Source organism: Cynocephalus volans, chromosome 10, assembly GCF_027409185.1.
Source record: "Cynocephalus volans isolate mCynVol1 chromosome 10, mCynVol1.pri, whole genome shotgun sequence".
NCBI lineage: Eukaryota > Metazoa > Chordata > Mammalia > Dermoptera > Cynocephalidae > Cynocephalus > Cynocephalus volans.
This window is the reverse complement of record NC_084469.1, coordinates 53,277,293-53,292,883: the sequence shown is the minus strand read 5'-3', so window position 1 is coordinate 53,292,883 and position 15,591 is coordinate 53,277,293. Positions and strand designations below refer to the sequence as shown.

General features: G+C 48.3%; 1 protein-coding gene across 2 annotated transcripts in view; it reads left to right on the top strand.

The window, feature by feature from the left end:
- Nucleotides 1-1,124: 1,124 nt before the first annotated feature.
- Nucleotides 1,125-15,591, top strand: part of CEACAM19 (CEA cell adhesion molecule 19) — a 20,095-nt gene continuing 5,628 nt past the window's right edge. For both annotated transcript variants that reach the window (XM_063113188.1, XM_063113189.1), the window contains exons 1-4: nt 1,125-1,208; nt 1,827-2,195; nt 12,621-12,771; nt 15,309-15,392. In XM_063113188.1, the coding sequence (XP_062969258.1) occupies nt 1,154-1,208; nt 1,827-2,195; nt 12,621-12,771; nt 15,309-15,392 (659 nt within the window). In that variant the 5' untranslated portion in view covers nt 1,125-1,153. The remainder of the gene's footprint in view (nt 1,209-1,826; nt 2,196-12,620; nt 12,772-15,308; nt 15,393-15,591) is intronic.

Genomic DNA, 15,591 nt, shown 5'->3' with positions numbered 1-15,591 from the left:
CTCCATTTTTTAATGAATTTGATTTAAATTAATTTAAATGTATATTTAGATAGCCACGTGTGGCTAATGGCTACAATATTAGATAGCACAATTCTGGACCCACCATTACCCAGATTCTGTCCCAATATAGCTAAAACCAGGCACAGTTGACCCTTCCCACCTCCCCAGCCTTCACACGTACCCTCCCACTCGGCCCTCCTCTCCACCAGGATTTTGCAATTCCTTCAGTGCAACTTGATGGCTGTCACAGCTTCTGGACCTTTGCATATGCTGTTTATTCTGCCTGGTACACCTCACCCCACGCCACCCCAGCACCTGCCTCATTCCTACTCCTACTCCAGGTCTCTGCTCAGATGTCCTCTCCTTCAGGAAGACCTCCATGCCCCTCAAACTGAGTGGTGTCCCCTTTGGTTCTCCCTGCCCCTTGGGCTTCTCCATCCCAGTTCGGATCACTCTGGATCATCATTGTCTGGGAATGGGTCTGCCCCTTGCCACAGGACTGTGGACTGAAGGCAGGGCAAGAGTGATCTCGATCATCACTGCGTCGACAGTTCCACCCAGCACTGGGCTGGGCGCAGGAAACGTGTGCTGGAATGAATGGATGAGTGAAGTGATGCTTTTGAAAAACTAGGCTAAGACCTAGGCAGCTACTGGTGAGATTCCCACCTCTGCCTACCAATAGACTTGCCTCTTTTCCAGAGCTTCAGTTTACTCACCTGTGAAATGGGAAGAGTTACGTGTGGTGGCTGCTGGATGAGGTAGTGTGTGTTGGGCCTACTGCGGGGGCCTGCCTGGCCCAGGGGTTTGCTCAACCACAGGTTGTTATGACTGCTGCTGTTAATGATTGCTGTCATTGCTGACAGTCACAGTGAGTGAGAAGAGGTTGAAGGGGATCAGGGGAGGAGTCCTGGGAATCCCCAGGACATTTCCCAGTCACCCTGGAAAACTGGTTCTACCAGTGTCTGTGCTTCCATCTCAGGGAGCATAGGTAGAGCCTCCAGAGCCCGCAGAAACGGGGTGCTAGGGCTGGGCCAGCATCAGAGGCACCCCTGGGACCCCTACTGAGCTTGCCCATTTCAGACAGCTGGGCCCGCCCAGCCCTCTGACCCCTCGGTGGCCAGCAGGTGGCCCCTTGGCATCTCCACAGGACAAGATGGATATTCCCACAGGGACCCAGGGCTACCTCTCAAAGGGCCTCCTGCTCTCAGGTAAGGAGGAAACATACCTCAAGGGCTGAGGGGAGAAGGTGGGATTTACTTAGCCCAGGGGCTGAGGTTTCCTCTTAGAAGGAGGGAAAAAGTATTGTGGAAGATGAAACTATTAGAGTAAGATGTGGACGAGTAGAATGTGGCAGTAGAATCAGAACCTCATCCCCATTTTATCTATGGAATTTTCTAGAATGTCAGGACCATGAGGTCAGGAATTTATTTTTGTTTGGTTCCCTGCTGTATGCCTAGTGCCTAGAAGTCTGGGGAATTTTAGACATATCGTATATAATTGGTATGGTAGCTTATATAATATAAATGCCTATAAATATTGGTTGAATAAATTAATGAGAGAATTCAGATAGTCCAATTGTTTAAAGCAGATCACACAGCATCTAACAAAGGGCAGAAAAACCTTCTGGGCCAATGGGATAGCAAATCTCCATAGATTTGCCTGATTCGTGCCTGTGTTCCCACTCCAGGGCAGACATCACTAATCAATCCCAGCCTGTTTCCAATGAACAGCACTCAGAGTCTTTCTTCCCAGATAAGGACCTATAGGAAATGCCTTGGTCTCTGCCCAACACCCTCATCTCAGGCCTCCCCCATTACCTCCCACAGCTTCAATCCTGGCCCTGTGGATGCCCCAAAGCTCCCGAGCAGCCCTGCACATCCAGAAGATACCAGAACACCCTCAAAAGAACCAGGACCTTCTCCTGTCCGTCCAGGGTGTCCCAGACACCTTTCAGGACATCAACTGGTACCTGGGGGATGAGACCTCTGGAGGCACAAGGCTATTCACCTACATCCCCCAACTACAGCGGCCCCAGAGGGATGGCAGTGCTATGAAACAGCGAGACATTGTGGGCTTCCACAATGGTTCCATGCTGCTGCGTCGTGCCCAGCCTACAGACAGTGGCACCTACCAGGTAGCCATCACCATCAACCCTGACTGGACCATGAGGGCCAAGACTGAGGTCCGGGTAGCTGGTGAGTGATAGGGGCTGGGGGAGGAGGACATGGGACGCTAATGGGCCCTGAACAGCTACTATGTACCAGGCCCTGTACATTTGATCCTTTTATTCATCCATTCAACACGTATTAATTAAGCAACTACTGTATCCCAGGCCCTGGAGATATTGTTTAACCTTCACATGCATTAGCGAATAAAATATCTATTGAATGCCTGCCTCATGCCAGACACTAGAGAATGCACCATCTCATTTACTCTTCACATGCATTAATTAATCAAATATTTACTGAGCATTAACCGTGCCTGGTCATAAGGAATACACTATATCACTCAATCTTCTTATTCATAAGTTGGGTATTTATTGATGAACCCTCTTTGGGCAAAGTGCTAGGGAGAGGGTGGTTGATGATAGCAACAGCTAACATTTCTCAGGCACTTGTATGGGCCAGGTACTGTTCTAAACATTTTCCCTAAAGCATCGTTTCTCAGCCTCGGCAGCACTGACATTTTGGACTGGCCGATTTGTAGTAGAGGGCTTGGGCATTGTAGAGGTGCTTAGCAGCATCCCCGACCTCTACTCACTAGAAGCCAGTATCACCTTCCTAGTTGTGACAACCAGAAATGTCTACAGATATTGTCAAATATCTCCCAGGGGCAAAATTGCCCCAGTTGAGAAACACTGCCCTCTTTAACTCATTTTTACCTTGAAACAACTCCATGAGGCAGGAAGCATTATTGTTTCCATTTTACAAATGGGGAAACTGAGGCACAGAGAGGTTATAACGTGCCTGGTAAAGAAAATTAAATAGGATGATGTGACATTGGAAGGGCAGTCATCAGGGAGGCCTCACTGAAGAGGTGGCATTTAAGGAGAGATCAGAAGGAGGTTACTGAGGGAGAGAGGCGCTATGATCTGAATGTGTGTGTCCCCCCAAATTTGTATGTTGAAATCCTAACTGCACCCCCCTAACAAGGGGATGGCATTAAAAGGTGGGCCTGGCTGGTCCGAAGGGAGTGAGTTCTCTCAATTGACTGTTCACAGTCAGTTACAGATCGAAGCCCTTGTTCTATGCTCTCTCCGCTTCTCACCGCTGCACTTGACAGTCTTTTAAAAAAAAAACAAAACGGGTGAACCTTTGGGAGGTTATTAGATCATGAGGCTGGAGCACTTGTGAAATGGGATTGGTGGTGCCGTTATAAAAGAGGCCTGCAGGAGCTCACTGGATCCTTTTGCCATGTGAGGACACAGCAAGAAGTCGGCAATGAGAGGGCCCTCCCCAGAACCCAACCATGCTGGCACCCTGACCCTAGACTTCCCAGCCTCCAGAACTGTGAGAAATAAATTTCTGTTGTGTATAAGATACCCAGTTTATGGTGTTTTGTGATAGCCCAAATGGACTAAAACAGGAAGGAATCATGTGGATTTCTAGGGGGACAGAGTTCCTGGCAGAGGGAGCAGCAGGTGCAAAGGCCCTGAGGCTAGACTAGCTTTGTGTGGTCGAAGCATAGATGGAAGGACTCGGTGGCTGTAGGAAGTGGGCAAGGAGGGGGTAGGAGGCAAGGTCTGAAAGGCACGCAGGGGCCAGGCTTGTAGGCCGTGGGGAAAATTTGATGAGGAGCCACTAGAGGAGGTGATCTGATTCATGCTGGCACCTATCCGTGTGTTGTACTATGGGTTAAATCTCCGTTTTATCCAGGAGGGAACTGAGACTCAGGTGGTTTGAGATACTTCTAGAGTATCAGACAACTAATCAGTGGCAGAGTCAGAATTCAAATGTAGGGCCACCTGAGCTAAAGACATGTGGCTGCCTCCCACAGATGCTAAATTGCTCATTCACTCCTTCCTTCAGCAAACACTCCGCAAGTGCCTCCTTTGTATCTGGCCTGTACTGGCCAGTGCTGGGAACACAATGGTGATCAAGATAGCCCTAGCCCTGCTTTCCAGGGACTCAAAGCCCAATAGGGAAGATAGATATTATCTAAATAATCACACACCAGAAAAATAAATCATTATGAACTGTGACAGATAACTGTGAAGGAAAATACAGAGATTATGAGACTGTAAATAGAGGAACCATTTGGGGTATCAGGGAGGTTGTACTGGGAAGGTGATCCTTTGACAAGGTTGGGTGATGACTAAAAGTTCTAAGTAGAGAGGGAAAGAGCTGGGAGAGGGGTTCGAGCAGAGGGCTCAGCCTGTGCAAAGGGCCTGTGGCAGGAAGTCTTGGCACCCATGAGCTGAGCTGGCAGGAGGCCAACATGGCAGGAGGGCAAGGGGAGGCATTCTGGAAGGCCAGCGCCACGGGGTGTGTTGGAGCCAAGGCTCAGGCTGTAAGGACAAAAGCTCTCTCCAAATGGCTCAAAGTGTGGGTTGCCTTGTGGAACCGCAGGGGTAACCCCTGGCACATCAGCTCCAGGAGGTTTCTGTCTGGTTCTCGGCTGTCTCCTAGGAGCCTAGAACAGGGCAGGACACACTGAAGAATGAATGGATGGGTGGGGGGCCCAGCAGGGCCTGGTGGGAAATGGAAGTGTTATGAGGAAGGCAAGGTACTCCCTTCCCTCCAGGGGGCGCCATCTCTGCCCTCGGCTCTGCTCCTGGGCTCCACTGTCCTCTCGACTGCCGACTGCCGTGGGGATTCACACCACACTTGTTTGCGTGTTCTGAATCTCTTCTACCAAAATTCAGAGATGGAAAGAAAGAAAGATGGAAAGAAAAAGAGAGGCAGATGGAAAGCCTGGCCTATTTTGCTTGCTCTGAGTCAAGGGTCTGCCCTTTGCCCTAGGGGTTGGTATCAATTAGGACAAGCCAGATGGGAAGCAGGAAGATGGGGAAGCCAGGGCTGAGAATACAAGCAAGGATTCCCCACCTGCTATCTCTAATAATGTCGCAATATATATTTATTACTATTTTGTTCACCATTAACTCTCTAGTGCCTGGAACAGTGCTTAGCACACATCAGGCACTCAATATTTGGAACAACATCTCCCATCTATGGAGCATTTACTACATGCCAGGCACCTCCAAACTAAGTGCTTTGCCAGCCTCACCTCAATAGGGATTGATCCCATCCCAGTCCCACAAGAAGCGTGACAGGTAGGCCCCGAGATGATGCCCATTTTACGGAGAGGCAAGTCGAGGCCCAGAGAGGGCAAGTCCCCACCCAATACCATGCAGCTGCAAACGAGGGAGCCCAGGCTCCAGCTGGGTTAGAGTCCATGTCCCTGGCCCCCAGCCACCTGGCTCTTTCTCGGCCCTGGCTGCTTCCACAGGGACTTCCAGGGAAGCTGGGAGTGGAGAGCGAGGAGCAGGTAAGGCAGGTAGGAACTGACTTGGCTCCTGCAGGGAGAGTGCAGGGAGCAGGAAGCTCAATGGGAAAGGGAGCGCAGAGGCTCCCGTGAACTAGGGGAAGGTTGGGGTCTCCCCAGCAGCCAGGACACTTAATGATAGAAGGCCTTCAGGCTTTCTGAATATTTGAGGGCAGCAGTGGCCTCAAATTCAGTCCCTGTCTTAATGAGTTCAGGCTTGTCAAAGTCAAATAAAATATAGAGAGACAAATCTCTCTGGGCTGAGCCGGTGGCGCACTCGGTAGCGTGCTGCGCTAGCAGCGCGGCGACGCTCCCGCCGCCGCGGGTTCAGATCCTATATAAGGATGATCGGTGCACTCCCTGGCTGAGCGCCGGTCACCGGAAAAAAAAAAAAAAAAAAAAAAAAAAAAAACAAATCTCTAGAGAAAACGTTCTATTTGGGGAAACCGGATTGCAATCTGGGGCACACACACAGACCAGGGTGGTCTCCAGAATGTTCAAAGAACAAAGGAAGTGTTGGGAGTTTTATTAGAGAGAAAAATGCCACATATTGTATTGAAAGAAAGCTCACTGGCACTAGTGAAGTTTTGGGAGTCGTCTGGCTCTGACTGGTGAGTGACAGCAGCAGGTAAACGTGTCTTAGCATCACGGCAGGTCATTTCAGCAGCTGGGCTTGTAGAAGATTCTTGGAGCAGGTACTATATGCCCTGAGTGCTTTTTCCCCCGGCCCCTCAACTTTGATTTAGTCTGGGTGTGACATAATGGCCCAATTTGTATAACCAACTTTCACAGGCTGCTGTAACAAATTACCATAGGAGGGGTGGCTTAAACAACAAACATCTGTTTCTCACAGTTCTGGAGGCTGGGAAGTCCAAGGTAAAGGTGCCTGCAGATCCAGGGTCTGGTGAAGGCCCACTTCCTAGCTGTAGATGGCGATCTTTTTATCATGTTCTCACATGACGGGAGAGAAGAGGGTAAGGGAGCGAGCTGTCTCGTGTCTCTTCTTGTAAGGGTACTAATCCTATCATGAGGGCTCCACTCTCATGGCCTGATCATCTCCCAAAGGGCACACATCCAAATACCATCCCATTGGGGATTAGAGTTTCTTTGGGGAAGGGCATAGGGATCAAACCCTGGACCTTGCTGTTACCAGCACCACACTCTACACAAACATCTGGTCCATAGCAGCCCCCATGTAGGTGGAGGATGGAAGTGCTTGGAAGGATTTCCTGTATCCCAGGTGGCTCACATGCTTTCTCTCCCTTAATCATGAGGAGACTTGATATGTCTCTAGCGGCTATAACAGAAGCCAACCTCAGCTGGTGTGTGCAGAAAGGGATTTAACAAAGGATATTGCATGCTCAAGGGATCTCCAGGAGGCTGGAAACAGGAACATGGTACACATCACTCAGTAGAATTGCTCTTGTGAGAACAGGCATTGCCCATGACACAAGCACTGGGCCCAGAACCCTTGCCTCTGGGGAATCGGAAAGCTGCATTCGTTCATTCATTCATTCATCTATTCATTCAACAAACATCTGTTGAACACTTACTGTGTGCCAGGTACTGGGGATACAGGAGCCAGAGAAAGATTTCTACCCCTGTGGAATTTATGTATTGGTGGATATGCTGGCCACTAGAATCACAACTAATGCACGTTGCACGGTGCCTGCATCTTCGTGTCTCTGGTTTCCAAAGCAAAGTCTCTTGTGGGTGCCTCTGACTGGGGAAGCCTGGGTCACATGACAGTTCCTGACTGAGAAGGAGATTAAGAAAGCAAGTCTCTGGCGGGACTCTTGGGGAGGAAGATTTCACAAGTGCAGGGCAGCGAGAAAATACAAGAAAGGCCCATAGTATGCAGGTACTACAGCTGTCCCTAGTTTACACATGAGTAGACTGAAGCTCAGAAAGAGCAAGTAAGTTGCCCAGGGTCCCACAGCTAGTAAGTGGCAGAAACAGCTCAAAAGCATAGAAGGGGTTCACAGTCATTTAGAGTTTGTGTCTGTTGTCCCATAAATCTAGTCATGGGGACTTGGGGTTTTCAAGCAACCCTGCACAGGCTCCTCGAAAACTTCTGGGTGTTCTGACATCCAAAGCAGTTAATGACAGAACCCAACTCCACTTTAATGACAATTTGCAGAACGCTTCACACACATTTATCCTCTGCATCCTCCCAGCCATGGCATGATGAGCCCATTTTACAGTTGGGGAAAATGAGACACGGGTTGCCCAGCTGGAGAACAGCAGGTGCAGGACTGGAACCCAGGCTGGCCGGCTATAGAGCCCACACTCTTAACCATGACTTTATTCTGCCTCATCATTAGTAGCTACCATCAAGGACTAACGAGAGGGTATTGTAGGTTTAATACTCACCAGCAGGGGCTGAGCCCATGGCGCACTCGGTAGCGTGCTGCGCTAGCAGCGCGGCGACGCTCCCGCCACGGGTTCGGATCCTATATAAGAATGACCGCTGCACTCCCTGGCTGAGCGCCGGTCACGAAAAAAAAAAAAAAAAAAAAAATACTCACCAGCAAATCCCTCAGGGCTTCCGTTTCCGCCTCTGTAAAATGAGGGCAATAGCGACACCTCCCACCACAGAGTCATTAGAAGGACTGGCTTGGTAAATCTATGTGAAGCTGCTGCTTTTTAAGCTGTGGCAATAAATGAAGACCAACCAAATGAGAAAAGCAAAGGCTATTTTTTCAGAACTTGTTATAAATAGCAAGGGAGCCAGCCACAGTCACTCACATTTTTGGCAAAGACTCAGAGGCAGCAGAGGAGTGGGAAAACTTTATAGTGGGGAAAAAGGGAAGTTTACAGGCGTGCCGAGTGAAGGCTGTTGGCATGCGGAAGCTGTAGGTGGCTAACTGGAAGCCAGGCATCCTATGGAATTGGTTAGGGGTGCATAGGAGGGTACTTCAAAAAGTTCATGGAAAGATTCATATTCTCTTTTAATTCCATTTTTCCATTAACCTTTTTAAGTTCCCTTGTTTTGGTCTCTCTGTCGGTACTAAGCTGGAAGCAGGAACAAAAATTAGGGAAGCTGTCGATTATGAATCAAGTCCTGGTCATTTTAGGCTGATTGTCATAGAAGTTATTGTTTAGCTCCCTGGATCGTCATTAAAGGTAGCAATCTGGCTTCCGGCCAATCTGACTTATAGCAGGCTGGCCTCCTGGGCTGTTTACTGTAGATAAGAGGTGGCTTTCCTGGGCAGGTTGCTGCAGGTTGTGGGTGAAAGTTCTGTTCTTACATAGGATCTAGCCGTGGTCTGTCTGTATATTCAGTCTCTCAAAGCACTTCTCAGATGTGATTTATCTAATCCAAGATCAGCATGGACAGATCTGATCCACAGAAGACCCGGATGAGTCTTTGCGAGCAGAGGTGAGCGTGGGTGTTCCCAGACACCAATGAAGAGAAAAACAAAAAGGAAAGATTCCAGTCCTCGAAGAAGAAACAGAATGTGGAGCTCTATTTCAGTTATTTATCACTGCAGAAAAACTCAGCAATATAAAACAACTACCATTTAATTATATTCACAGTTCCTGTGGTCAGGATTCACACGGGACAGCAGAGATGGCTTGTCTGTCTCGTGATGTCTGGGGCCTCAGATGAAAAGACGCAGGACACTGAGCCTGGCTTGAAGGCTGGAGGCCGGAATCCTCGGGAGGCATCTCCGCTCTCATGTCTGGTGGATTTCTGGCTGTCAGCTGGGACCTCAGCTGGGGCTGTCATCAGATCGTCTGCATGTGGCCTCTCCATGTGGCTCCTTGGGCTTCCTCTCAGCATGGCAGCTGGGTTCTGAGGGACAGCAACTAGAGAGAAAGTGTTCTAAAAACCAAGGCAGTAACTAAACAGCTTCTTCTGACCTAGCCCTGGAAGTCACACAATTTCATTTATGTGGCATTCTTTTGGTTACAAGTGAGTCTCTATGAGTGGGTCAGATTCCAAGGAGGGGGATTAGACCTCTCACTTGTTAGGAGAATGACAAGGTCATATCACAGAAAAGCATGTGGGAATGAAGATACTGTTGCCATCATCTTTGGGAAAGACACTGTTCTACAGGCTCCCTCTGTATAAGCTCACTGTTTATGATAATAAGGAGAAAATACGACGAGTTATAAAAAGAGGACACTTAATCATGTGAATCAGGCAGGGTTCTCGCTGCAGCAACAGAAACTGCTTCTGGCTGATCTGAGCAGGACAGGAATGGATTAAAGGATCCTAAGCAGCTCAAAGACTCTCCAGGAGGGCTGGGAACTGACTTGGGGGGTGTTATGGGTTGAATCATGTCCCCTCCAAAAGATATGTGGAGTCCTAACCCCGAGTACCTCAGAAAGTGACCTTATTTGGAAATAAGGATTTTGCAGAGGTAATCAAGTTAAAATGAGGTCATTAGGGTGGGCCCTAATCCAGTGTGACAGGTGTCCTTATAAAAGGGGGGATTTGGACAGAGATAGACAAGCATGCAGGCAGAAGGCCATATGAAAATGAAGGAAGAGATCAGGTTAATGCATCTGCAAACCAAGAGCACCAAAGATTGCCAGCAAACCACCAGAAGCCAGGGGGGAGAGACAAAACAGATTGTCCCTCAGAGCCTCAGAAGGCACCAACCTTACTGACACCTGGATCTTGCACTTCCAGCCTCCAGACTGTGAGACAGTAAATTTCTGTTGAAGCCACCCAGTTCGTGGTACTTTGTTACGGCAGCCCCCGAGAATTAATACACGGAGGACAGCATCAAAATCAGGCCGTTCCTGGGAAGCCATCTGCTGTGTCACTGCACCAGGCAGAGTCACCTCATTGTCCCTGCATCACAGTCCAGCCAAGTGCAGCTGATGCCACACACATCTGTGCCGAGGCTGCGAGAGAGCCAAGCAGGCGGGGGAGGCACACTATCACCCATGCCCCATCTTTTTCGGAAGAAGAACCCTGAGTTTTAACTGGGCAGAGGCTCGCCCAAAGTAAAGGCGTTTTCCAACCTCCTTTGCAGCCTCATGCATGGACAGCTCATTCTAACATGACTTCGTGAACTGTGTTGACCAAACAAAGCAGCAACCTTGCTGCCAACACGGTGACCCTGGACAACTTCACATACAAAATTCTCTTAAGAAATGGAAGGTCTGGGGGCACCAGGATGGTTTTCCCACACAGCACCCAAGGGCTGGGGCCGTGGAGCAGCGCCCCCTTCCTAGGGGCATGAGCTCCCAGGCAGCCTGGATCCCCACCGGGCTGGCTGCTTTGTGGGGTTATCCCGTTCATCATCCCAGCAGCCTTGTAATGAGGTGCTATTTTCTTTTATTTTACAGAGGAGGAAGCTGAGGTTCAGAGAGTTCCACAGTTTACCAGTGGCAGGGTCAGGATTCAAACATAACTCTTCCAGACACCCTGGCCTACGAGTTTTGCATCCTAATTAACTCAATGACTTAGTCACTGTTAGAGAAAATATAAGCAAAATAAAATAACTACGATAACAGTAATAGTAACGTGACAGTTAAATTGATTGTGTGCTTGCTGTGTTCAGGCACTTGTTAAGGGCTTTACACCATCCAGTGAGGCAGGAGTTATTAGCCCATTTTACAGGGGCCGGAGCAGGCAGATCCTGGGGAGCTGAGAGGGATAGGGAGCTCCGGGTGTTATAAGAAGACTGGGCAATGGGGTGGGGGGGATCTTGATATCGAGGTGCAGGAGAGGTGGGGTACTGGGAGGCTCCCCAAGTCAGCTGATACAGACTTGGCCTTGCCCCACCTCCCGAGTCACTCACAGAAGCCATTTAATTTTCAATTGCTGTTCTGGGGATTCAGTAAGGTAGATGCCAAGTTGCTAACAGTGTGGCAGAGGGACAGCCTTCTAGCCTCTGCCCAGATGCAACCCTCTGGGCCTTGGTTTCTTCATCTATAAAATGGGCCTAAGTTAGCCACCTCCCTGAGCTGTGGGGACAACTGCCAAATATGCCCAAATAGTCATACAATACAAACCTGGATATAGACAGATTTCCTTCTCCCACTGCAGAGACTAAATTTTAAAATGGATTTTGGACACTTTGAACAGAAAAATTTTTAGGCAAATGGATGAAACGGGTAATGGTTGACTCAAAATATGTATTGATTTGATTACCCAAATATATGTAAAATGACACTGCAGTACATTTGGAAATAACAGTCTTTACTCCACTTACACAGAGCCTGAAATAGCTAATTCCAACCCTTTAAGGACTCTCAGGACACAGGCACCTGTTTTGGAAGCCACACAGAGTGGTCATTAGGAGTTCAGGTGGCCTGGGTGTGATACCAGCATTGCCCTTACTATGAGACTTCAGGCAAATCAATTTGTTTCTCTGTGCCTCAGCTTCCCCATCTGTAAAATGGCACAGAACTTAACTTCTTTGTTGGATAATCGAGAGAACATCTTATGGATGTGTAGATATTCATTCAATCCTCATAATAACCCTAAAAGTTAGGTGTTCTTACTATTTCACAGATAAACCAAGGCACAGAGAGGTTGAGTAACTTGCCCAAGGTCACACAGCCAGTAGGCAACAGGGACTTGAACCCCAGAATTCTGAACTCATAATCTCCCAGCTTAGCTGCCATAAAGGGTTGGGATGTAACAGGTGTCCAGCTTGAGAGTAAAGGCTAGGAGGTCCCTGTGCTGGGGGCCAGAGGGGTGGGAGCCCAGTAGACTTGGTCACAAACCTGGCAGGTCCAGCTTAAGAATCCTGCAAGTCCTCATGTCCCCTACAAAACTCAGCCTACAACTTCATCTTTTGCTGGAAGGATGAATATCAATTGAGGTGAGAAAAAGCAGGTTGGTGGGGTGGGGGGAGCATGTCAGGACGTAGGTTTGGGATGTGCTGAGGATGGTAGGAAATCTTAGGGAAGCAGAGATTTTGAAGTGGGGGCAAGCTGAGGAGCTCCACCTGGGACATGTTGATTGAGTTTTATGCGCCATCCAGATAGCTGGATACTCAGGTCTGAAAAGCAGGAGAAAGTTCTGGGCTGGAAATAGGAAATTACACTTCAGTGCTCCATGGATAGTCGCTGATGCTGTGCTGAACTGGGGGAGCTCTCATGGAACATCGCACAGTCCTTGTTCTCTCTCTTCCTCACTCTCTCTCTCTCTCTCTCAGACCCCTCAGAAAAGTATAAGGAGCCGCCCATTGCACACCTGCCCATAACTGCTGGGATTGTGGCTGCCATCGTGATTGGATCTCTTGCTGCTGGGTCACTCCTCGTGGGTGGCATTGCCTATCTCCTGGTGACAAGAGGCTGGAGGGGCCAGAGCCACAGGTACAGGCACCCCAGGTCTCTCTCCCCTCTGTCTCCTCCCTCTCCCCTCTCAGGTCCCACTGATTCTTCCACAAGCAACATCATCCGACTCATATACAATCTCATAAAATCTTGGAGCCCCTGGGGTGAAGAGGATCTTAGACAGAATTCTGCATTACACAGGACAGGAAGCCTACTCTTAAACTGGCTTGCCAAAAATAAGAAATTTTAGCTTTCAGGTATGGCTGGATCCAGGAACTTGATTTTTGTTAAGAAACTCCTCCATGCACTCCTCAACTCTGTTTTTTCTCTAGGGAGGCTTCATTCTCAGGCAGGCTCTCCCCTAGAGTGACAAGACATCTCCCAGTGGCTCCAGACTCATATCCCACCAGCTTAACCACGCCAGAAAAAGGAGAGAAACTTGTTCCTGCCAGCTGCAGCAAAAGCACCGGGCCTGCCTTTCATTGGTCTAACTTTGATCACATGTCTTTACATGAACCAATCACTGTGGTGTTGGAATGCTCTGACTGGCCAAACTTGGGCTATGTGTGCAGCCCTAGAGCCAGGGGTTGACCCAGCTCCACATTATCAAACAGATTGAAAATGGATTCCCAAGGAAAATTAGATGTATTGTTAAAGAAAGGGAGTGGGTGGTGGGCAGGCAAAGCCATCAGACAGAATCCACCTCTGTATGAGGAGAAAGACAGAGAGAGAGAGAGGGGTCTGTTTCCCCAGGGTACGGTCTATTTATGAAAAATTCCTTCCTTACAAGATCAGCCTCTTTGGAACTTCTCTCCTGAGCTTGGTTCTAAACTGGTTGCCTATAAGATGTCTAATTTTTCTGCCACCCAATAGTTACCCGAATACGAAAGCAACAATTCTGTCTCCTCCCTCTAGTCTTCCTTATGCTCTGTGGTTTCTTGACCTTCATCATCCCACCTGTCTTTCTCCAGACACTTTCTAGTTTGGGAATGACAAATAGTTTTCATCCCAGCTTGACTGTGATCAGTAAATCCATCAACACACATTTGTTGAGAGCCTGCTATGGGCCAGGCACTGTTCTAGGCACTGGAGAGCTTGGTTGAGAAGGAATTGGAGGTTGCATCTAAGTTCGGTAGGAAAGGATGCTGTGATTGATTAGTAATGCCTGCCATGGTCATATCAAAGGTAGTGGAGGCACACAAACCGTCCCTAATAGACATCCTTGAACGAGGTGATGAGACAGATTTGGCTCCTGGGCCATAGTTTGCCTCTAGAGAAAACTTAAAGAGATGAAGTCGTTTGCGAAATGGCATCGAACTGGCTTCTGAGTTGCCATAGGTTCCCAGGATAGGAACCCAGGCCTGAGAGACTTGTAAGTTTTAGAACCAGAACTAGAGCTCATGTGTCCTGACCCTCTGACCAGCTTTCTTTCCACTATAGCTACAGCCAGCAATTCTCAAAGCACTGGCCAAACCAGAAGAAACTTTACACGGTGTCAAAAAATCACAGACTCACAAGGTTGTACTAAGGGGTAAAGGAAAATGACAGATGCAACTTACCTTCAAGTGGTTCAGGAAGAAAGACAATGCAGGGGGGACATGGGGGGCGGGCAGGGTAGGAAGGGAAGGAGGGAGAGGTGAGGGGAAGTAAATGCTGAAGTAAATGGGGTAAAAACAACAGGGAATCTGGGTGAAAGTTATTCAGATGTTCTTTGAACCATTTTTGCAACTTTTCTATAAGTTTGAAATTATTCCCAAGTAAAAGATTTTTTTATTGATTATGATGTTTTTTAAAGATTTCGGATCACATGGCAAAAAAAAAAAAAACTCCTTTTTCTCTTCTGTTTGCATTATTCTGATTGCAGCAAATGAATGTCTCAATCAGGTTCTAGTCAGCCTTAAACGCCTCTGGGATACTTGCTAACGCCCTTTGCCCTCCCACAGCTTTAAAAAAGAGAAAATCGGCAACACTATTGAGCTACAAAGTCAAATCATTGTTTTGCTTTCATTTATTTCTAGGTATGTCTAGTTGTACCAAGTCTTCTTTTCATTCACAGCGTACCAGCTTCCTACCAGTCTCCCTGTTTCCGCTCTGGTCTTCCCTCTCTCTTACCTATTCTGCAGCCAGAGATCCTGTTAAAACCAGTCAGCTCAGGTCCATCCTAGGCTCAGCAGCTGCCACCACACTCGGAGTCAAAGCCAAAGTCCTTACCGTGGCCACAAAGCCCAGCACCACCAGCCGCTCCCTCCCCTCGTGTCCTCACTCCTCACACTGGCCCAGCCACACCTCCTCTTCCCGCTTTTCCTGCTCCTGCCTCAGGGCCTTTGCACAGGCTGTTCTCTCTGCCTGGAACTCTCTTCCCACAATTCTTGCATAGCTTCTGGCCTGCTTCAGGCCTTTGCTCAAAAGTGACCTTCTTAGTGAGGCTCCCCAGACCATCCTACTTGTGAAACTGCCCACATATCTCCTCCACCCTCTGCCCCTTTCTTTCCTCACTTTCCTTTTTTAGCACCTTTCACTTTCTGACACTTTATTTTTGTTTACTACAGTTCTCTCTCTCTCTCTCTCCCCTCTAGAGTGTCCACTCCAGGAAGCCAGGGGTCTTTGTCGGTCTTGTGCCCAGCTGTGTCCCCAGTGCCTTCAGTGGTGCCCAGCACATGGTTGGTGCTTGTAAATACTTGTTTAGTGAATTAACAAACTTGCTGTAGTGGTGTCAAGTGTACTTTTTAAATAATGATATTCAAATGAGTTGATTTAAATGGAAATATTGAGAGAATCATAAAACAGGTGGATGGAGCAGAATCGTTTAGATGATCTGTATAAAAGGGGGTGTTTGGGAAACATTGCTTGTTGGCATAA